Source organism: Peromyscus leucopus, chromosome 4, assembly GCF_004664715.2.
Source record: "Peromyscus leucopus breed LL Stock chromosome 4, UCI_PerLeu_2.1, whole genome shotgun sequence".
In the NCBI taxonomy this organism is placed as follows: domain Eukaryota; kingdom Metazoa; phylum Chordata; class Mammalia; order Rodentia; family Cricetidae; genus Peromyscus; species Peromyscus leucopus.
This window is the reverse complement of record NC_051066.1, coordinates 13,407,351-13,415,095: the sequence shown is the minus strand read 5'-3', so window position 1 is coordinate 13,415,095 and position 7,745 is coordinate 13,407,351. Positions and strand designations below refer to the sequence as shown.

Genomic DNA, 7,745 nt, shown 5'->3' with positions numbered 1-7,745 from the left:
AGTCTTGGATCCAGCCTCTTCTGGAAGACCTAGCACCAAGCCCAGAAACAACCCAGCCTCTAAGTGAAAGCGAATTCATCAGATCCCTCATTTCAAAGCTCTTCCTCATAACAGACCCCAGACTTCAGTTCTGTCTAGTGCAGTCCATTGTCTACAGATGTTGGACAGATAGACCATGAGAGGCCCTGCTGTTCAAAGATGATACCAATAGACAAACCATACCAGGCCCAGGATGCCCAGAGCACGTGCCTGCAAGCCAGATGACTTCCCTCTGATTACACCTGCCAGGAGACCATCTTGATAGTCAGAGGTGTTGAGAGGAAAGAGAATAATCATTACAGAAAGACAGAGCCAGCAATGGACAGGTACATGATGCTTCCACAGAATGGCAGGTGCATGTAGTATAGCAGGAACCCACTGCCTATGGGGGACTTCAGGACCCTCCTCAGAGAAGAAACAGATTTAATGGCCCAAGAAGTCTGCATATGCTACCTCCAGTGTCCCAAGGAGGCCTGACGGACATCCTGTACAAAACCTGACAATATCCATGGGGCCCAGGAAGTGCAAGGTTATGATGGAGTTATCCTGGTACTCAAGGAAGTTTGGTTGATTCCTGCCTCCCCTAGGAGAAAAGAACCCCTCATCACGTTGGCTTTCCCTACTACTCAGTGCAACCCTCAGGGTGATTTGGGGAAGTACACTCATGACATTAGAATGTGCTGGCATGGAATTCCCTGGAGATGGGCTGTAGTGTCCCCTTTTCCCTGCTGGTATATTGGCCATCAGTCCTCCAGGACAAAGGGGCAGAAGTGGCGATAGAGAGCTTTGTATGGCCTGTGATAACAATGGAAATTGTCTTCTGGTAGACTGCTCCAATGAGACAGTTCAACTTTGTTCCAGAGTATAGGGAATATATAGGACTGAGGACAGTAGTAGGGGAATCACCTTATTTGCATTAAACAGCATGCTCCTATTGTAAATTTCCTAGTACAAGTCTTAGTTATCACCTGAGGAAGCACAGTCCTATCATAATGCTCCTCACACAATGTCTAATTACCATATGGGCAGCAGGGGAAAAGCCTCTGCAGGGTACTGTGTCAAGTGTCATACTAGACATAAGTCAGGTATCCGGGCCTAGAGACAGTCTCCAAATAAGGTCAGGTAGAGAACAGAGCACCTCGTGCCAGGGGCAGGAAGTCCTCCATATTATCAAGCCCAGAGATAGTAGCCAAGCCAGGTAGACTGCAATGTCCGACCAGCAGGGGCCCCAGCAATGGGCTATCTCCAGATACATAGGATAATGTCCAGGAACACAGCAGAGACTAGAACACTGTTCATTCCTCAGGAGGAGTTAGTTCCCAGTGTCGTCCTGTCTATCAAAGCCAGTATCTTAAAGGATGACGCCCTCCCCCCCCCCCCCGCCCCAACTACTGTAATGGTAACCAATTGATCATCACCTGCCAGTAAGCTCTCCAGGGACCTCACTTCTGGCCTGGAGTCCCACACACTCATCCTCACACTCTTCCCACCACCCCCACCACCTGACTTTGAGAAGACATAAGCAGAAGTTCCTAGAGGAACCTGGGTTACAACAGTTTTTCACTCCTTCACCTGGACCTTTGTGGCCTTTGCCCAGAAAAACACCATGAGAAACAAGAAGAAGCTGGGAGCACCCATCCATCCTAGCCTCTTTCCTACCCCTCCTTCTCAAAAACAGCCCCCAAGGCCCTAGGATATGTGAGAGCGTCCTGCCTAGTTCCCTCACCACCCACAGACATGCAGAGACACCAGGGAAATGATGAAGTTCTTTAATGACAAGCAGGGTAGTGAGGGACAGAGGGTAGAGGTGGGTGAAGCCAGAAGGGGGAGTGAGAGAGTTCCTTCTTCATCCTGTGCTCAGACGGTCAGGGTGGAGCAAGGCTCTGAGGCAGGCCTGGACCCACGCTTCCCTGCTGTGGAAAGGAGGAGTCAGTGGAGACAAATGATTCATTCAGGAGGAAAATGTTGGGATGGCAGGAGCTCGACCCACCAGATCTAAACAAGACAAAGGTCATTCAACTCCCTCCCCTGCAAACTGAGTCCCCACATTCTCCATGCCCGTGTGTGAAGAGGGGACAGGTGACTTCAGGGCAACAGCATGGCCAAGGGAGGACAAAGATGCTGTTGGACTCAGGCCCTGCCCACACCTGGCCAGTTCACCTTGGGCAGGTCTCAGAACTGCGTCTCCCAAGCATCACACAGCAAAGAGGAACCTAGGAAGGCTGCTGGACCCCAGGCATGGCTGCCACATCCTTTAAAGCAATCCATGCCATAAATGGAGTCAACATGGTAACTGAGAGGAAGGGAGGGGCAGAGGAGGAATGTCCCTTCTGCAGAGACCTGCAGGGGATGCACACAGAGGGACATCCTCTCCAGCTGTAAACCAGCTGCAGGGTATCAGCAAGGGAAGATTCCTGATGTTCAGGAAACAACACCCACGAAGGAACCCTGAACAAATACCCACAGGTAGAGTGCCTTCCAGTAGCACAGGTTATACCTGTCTTCACAGGTAGGAAAAGGTTAAAACACACAATGTCCCTAAGCCCTGTTGACTCCAGAACCAGGATTTCCTCAAGTGTCCCCCAAAACTGGCCACTTACCCTAATTGCTTCCTAGAGGGCAGATTTCTGTCCAAGAAAGAAAAAAAACATGATTCAGAAGACCCAGGGAATTCAGTCAGAAAGCCAAGGCCCCTCCATCAGCCAGCATGACCCCCACCCCTAAAGGACAAAGCTGGATGAGAGACAGCCTGTTGTCCTGAGTGACTGGCTGCCTTCCCTGCATGGGGTGAGAGAACAAGGCAGCTTGCTTCCTACCACTCTGCGTGGGGATGAAGATGTTCCCTGCGTTGAGGCCTCCAGCTCTTAGAGCATTCTGAAAATCTTGTAGGGCCTCCTGGTTGATGTCAGGGTCTCTACCTACAGATGAGACCAGAAGGGACAGGGTGTCAAGAAGAGAGCTGGGGGAGCTGATAGAATTTCCTTCCCAGCCAAGAGGACTAAGTAACTCTTTGGGGTGAAAAGGGAGACATTGCCCTCCCATGCAGAGACATGCCCCAGAGGCCTGGGTGAGAGAGGAGAGCCCAGGTGGGGAAGGAGAACCAGAACACCACACTTGTCCCCCATAGCATCTGACCTAGAAGACACAGGGGCACTGTGCCTTCAGCGCCCTGAGTTTCTCTCAGGGCATCTGGGAACAGAGTGACCAACCTCACTCTGGAGGAGTATGTCACCCTTGGCTGAGGGCTCCATGCTGTCTCCCTGCTCTGTGTGGACAAATGCCCAGCATCAATCAGAGAGAGCTCAGGAGGAGGCTCTGGGGCCTTCATCTCCAGGCAAGAAGGACAGTGACAACAGATGTGATGGGGGCCGGCCTTGATACGCTGAATCCTGTTTCCATACACATCCTTCTTCCAGCTGGAACCCCACAGTGATGAGGCCCCTTTCACCCCATGAGCCCTTGGTCCACCTCACAACAATGGGACTCACCCAAGAGTTTTGCAATTCGGAAACGATACCCATACTTGCTGCTCTCCCAGTAGAAGAAGAGGTGGTCCTCCACTGCAGATGGTATGATGTAGAGCACCTGAGTGCCCCCAACTGTGGAGGTACAGTGATGCAGATTAAGAACAAGCCTCCTGACCCTTCAGCAAGGATCCAAGGGTGGCCTGGCACCCAGCCTGGCACCTCTCAACTCTGTAACCTCCCAGTTACTCAGGTCTGCTTGACCCAGGTTCTTCACCATCCTAGAGCCTCAGTTACAAGGACCCTCCATTTCCATGGGAGCCACACACATGGGAGATGGCCATGTCCCAGTTCTGTGTGTCGTACAGGAGAGTCTGTGTCTGGAACCAGATATAGCCTATTCCTGACTCCTTCCATGAGGTCATCCATAGCCAACAGGACATCTCTGACCAGTGGTATTAACTAGTTTTATGTCACCTTGACTCAAGCTCAAGTCATCAAAGGAGGAAAATCCAATTGAAAAATGCTTCCAGACACTCCTCCACTGCTGGTGGGAATGTAAACTTGTACAACCACTGTGGAAATCAGTATGGTGGTTTCTCAGAAAATTAGGAATCGAACTACCTCAAGACCCAGCCATCCCACTCTTGGGCATATACCCAAGGAATGCTGATTCATACCATGAAGATACATGCTCAGCTATGTTCATAGCAGCACTATTTGTAATAGCCAGAGCCTGGAAACAACCTAGATGCCCGTCAACGGAAGAATGGATGGAAAAAATGTGGTACATATACACAATGGAGTACTACTCAGCAGAGAAAAACAATGAAAGCATGAAATTTGCAGGCAAATGGATGGAACTAGAAAAAAATCATCCTGAGTGAGGTAACCCAAACCCAGAAAGACAGTCATGGTATGTACTCACTCATAGGTGGATTCTAGATATAAAATAAAGAACAATCAGACCACAACCCATAGAACCATAGAGGCTATATATATATATATATATATATATATATATATATATATATATATATATATATAGCATGGAGGTCCCTAGGATGACTGTGGCTTATAATAAATTTCAGTTTTACTCAATTATTGAAAAAAAAATAGCCAAATGAATGGAAACACATGAACTATGAACCAAAGGTTGAGGGCCCCCAGCTGGATCAGGCCCTCTGAATAGGTGAGACAGTTGATTGGCTTGATCAGTTTGGGAGGCAACTAGGCAGTGGGACCAAGTCCTGTGCTCATTGCATGAGTTGGCTGTTTGAAACCTGAAACTTATGCAGGGACACTTGGCTCAGTCTGGGAGGAAGGGACTGGACCTGCCTGGACTGAGTCTACCAGGTTGATTGCAGTCCTCGGGGGAGGACTTGTCCTAGAGGAGGTGGGAATGGGGGGTAGGCTGGGATAAGGGGAGGGGGTGGGAGGGGAGAATAGGGGAACCCATGGCTGATATGTAGAACTGAATGGTATTGTAAAATAAAATATATATAAAAAAAAAAGAAAAAGAAAAAAAGAAAAATGCTTCCAGGAGATCAGGCTGCATGCAAGCTTGTAGGGAATTTTCTTAATTAGTGATTGATGGAGGAGGGCCCAGCCCATTGTGAGTGGGGCCACCTTTATAAGAAAGAAAGCTGAGTAAGCCAGGAAGAGCAAGATGGTAAGTACCACTCCTCCATAGCCTCTGCATCAGCTCCTGTCTCCTGCCCTGTGTGAGTTCCTATCCTGATTCTTTTGATGATGAACAGTGTTGTGGAAGTATAAACAAACTAAGGTCTTTCTTGTTCAACTTCCTTTTTTCATGGTGTTGCAGCTCAGGATCAGTAACCCTAACTAAGATAATAGCCAGTTCTTTTCTAGGGACAAATCTGTGACACACAGTGTAGTGTTTGGTGGCAGTTATTCCCAACTCTAAGGAACACTCATGGGAGTGATCATGAGTATTAACAGGGTTACAAGAAGTAAAGATTCTCAGGCATGTGATACCCTGGAATGGCTACATTGGCCTCACATGTATCAAGGGAGGTTGGGTTCAGCCCTCACAGGCTCAGGGACTCACAGGCTGTGTATTTGTCAGGTTGATCTGTCTTCTCTAGGACAACCCTCATCTCTCGGCACTCTCCTGCAATCCTGGAAGACAGAAGGTCTGTGAGACACATTACCCAGCCACACACCTTCCCTCCTGGTGGCACCCACAACATGGTCCACAGGTGCCTGCTTCCAAGGGGGCCACGGGAGTGCAGGCTTCACTGAGTCCCAATTATGTTTCCAGCAGGCCTCCTGAGTCACATGTTCCAATCCCCTGGCTCCCACAGTGGCCTAGTTCTGTGTCCTGCCCCTGATGGCTGCACCCTGACAGCCTCTTGCTCACTCCCTTCGGGGACCCCGAGCTACATGGTTTGTAGACATTGTCTGGAGTCAGCCCTTCCTGCCTAGCCTCCATGCTGTGGGGCCCCTGCGCCTCACCCTCTGTCTCTGGAGATACTTGGGGACCAGCCCCACCATCAGTGTCACCCGGCCAGCTGAGGGGACTCTTCAGTGAGTGGGACTGGGGGAAAAGAACAAAGGGCAGACTCCAGGGTAACTGCCAGGTCAGAGTCTGCCCAAATGTCAGATTCCGTGAAGACAGCACAGACACGGCCATGTTGTCCAGGGGCCACTGAGGTGACAGGAGCCCAAATGTCACATCAGACACAAAGGTAGAAGCCACACAGACGGGAAGTCACACAGGTGAGAGTCTACACAGAGAAGAGGTCACTCAGAGGACAGGCCACACAGTGATTGGTCACACAGGTGGGAAGAGGCTGGGATTTCAGTGTCTCTTGGGGCCTGATAAGCTTTCTCCACAGGGCCCTGTACACCCTCATTTACTCTGAAATCCCAGGCTCTGCCTCTCTCCCCAGCAGAATTTCACACTGGAGGGTGAACAGGCCCAGATTGCATGTTCACACTGGGTCTGAGAGTGGAACCCTTCTCCAAGGGCCTGGGCCACTGACAAAGGATATCCCATCAGAATAGAAAATGGGTGCCCCTTGCAGCTGAGATATTTTCTCTGGGCCACCCACCATCACACCGTCCTCTCTAAGCTGACGCACCCTCAGTGGTACTGTTGCCCCAGGCCCCCAGCTCAGCCTCTAGCTCTCATGTGTGGGGAATCAAAGGCCAAGAAGAATGCTACCATGTCAGCGAGCATGCACTTACCGGATGGTGAAGTTGACTTCCAGGTTGCCCTCTTCCAGGGTCTTTATGGTCATGGGAGTCACAGACACAGAGAGAAGCTTCTTTTTGGGAAATGCCTTGTCAGACGCAGTAGCTTTCACATACCACGTTCCTGACACCTGGAGAAGGCACCTGCCCATCAAGACTCAGGTAGACCCCAGGACCGCCCTAGTCCTCAGCCCCGACTCTACCTTGGCTCCCAAGTTCTGGACAAGTGAAACATATTCCAGGCTCCCTTTTTTTTTCTCTTTTGTTTTTTTGAGACAGGGTTTCTCTTTGTAGCTTTGCACCTTTCCTGGATCTCGCTTTGTAGACCAGGCTGGCCTCGAACTCACAGAGATCTGCCTGGCTCTGCGTCCCGAGTGCTGGGATTAAAGGTGTGCACCACCACTGCCTGACTCCAGGCTCCCTTTCTATCAACCCCTTAAATAAACTAGCTCTCCCAGGGCCACAGTGGTGTGGTCTCCCACCCTTGCAGCTGTGACACTATCTCAGACCTCTGCACTCCCAGAGAACAGTGAAGAGAGCTGGACTCTGACCTCCTCCTGCCCTCTGCACCCAGAACCATCTGACCAGATTCCTTGTGCTGTGTCTGACATTCCCCAGTAGGGGTTCAAGCCTCACTCTAAAATGATGTCTCTTTAGATGAAGGAGGAATGGGGCTCTAACCGTCAACCTCAGCCCCCCATCTGCCATACCCCCCCCCCTTGAAGCCCCTGCCCATGTCAGCCTCACATCATGACTCTCTTCCACAGCAGGGTAGGCCTGGGCCTGCAGGGCCACAACAAGGCTCAGGCCAAAGCTCAGGAGCAGGGCCTTCATCTCCACAGTCTGTGCTCACAGGTGCCCAACAAGTCACTGACAGGCTGAGGAGGCTGTGCTGGGGCCCCACTCAGCTGCCCTTTATACTGCTCAGCCCCGGGTCCCCAGGGAACTTGGCAAGGAGGACTGACCAGTCCCTTCCTGGCCATTCATCATGGCCAGGTCTTCAGTGGACCAAATAAAATGTCA

The 7,745-nt window shown here is 50.7% G+C and overlaps 1 protein-coding gene across 2 annotated transcripts; it reads right to left on the bottom strand.

The window, feature by feature from the left end:
• Positions 1 to 1,793: 1,793 nt before the first annotated feature.
• On the bottom strand, positions 1,794 to 7,622 carry LOC114692853 (von Ebner gland protein 1-like). 2 transcript variants are annotated; one of them, XM_028868877.2, is made up of 7 exons: positions 7,470 to 7,622; positions 6,717 to 6,853; positions 5,575 to 5,645; positions 3,528 to 3,638; positions 2,856 to 2,957; positions 2,640 to 2,666; positions 1,794 to 1,952 (listed from the first exon to the last, which is right to left on the bottom strand). In XM_028868877.2, exons 1-6 carry the CDS (start codon positions 7,554 to 7,556, stop codon positions 2,641 to 2,643), a joined length of 534 nt encoding a protein of 177 aa, XP_028724710.1. In that variant the 5' UTR covers positions 7,557 to 7,622; the 3' UTR covers positions 1,794 to 1,952; position 2,640. The 2 variants fall into 2 exon arrangements, with proteins under 2 accessions (XP_028724710.1, XP_037060559.1); XM_037204664.1 differs by having other exon boundaries at positions 1,794 to 1,949.
• Positions 7,623 to 7,745: the final 123 nt, after the last annotated feature.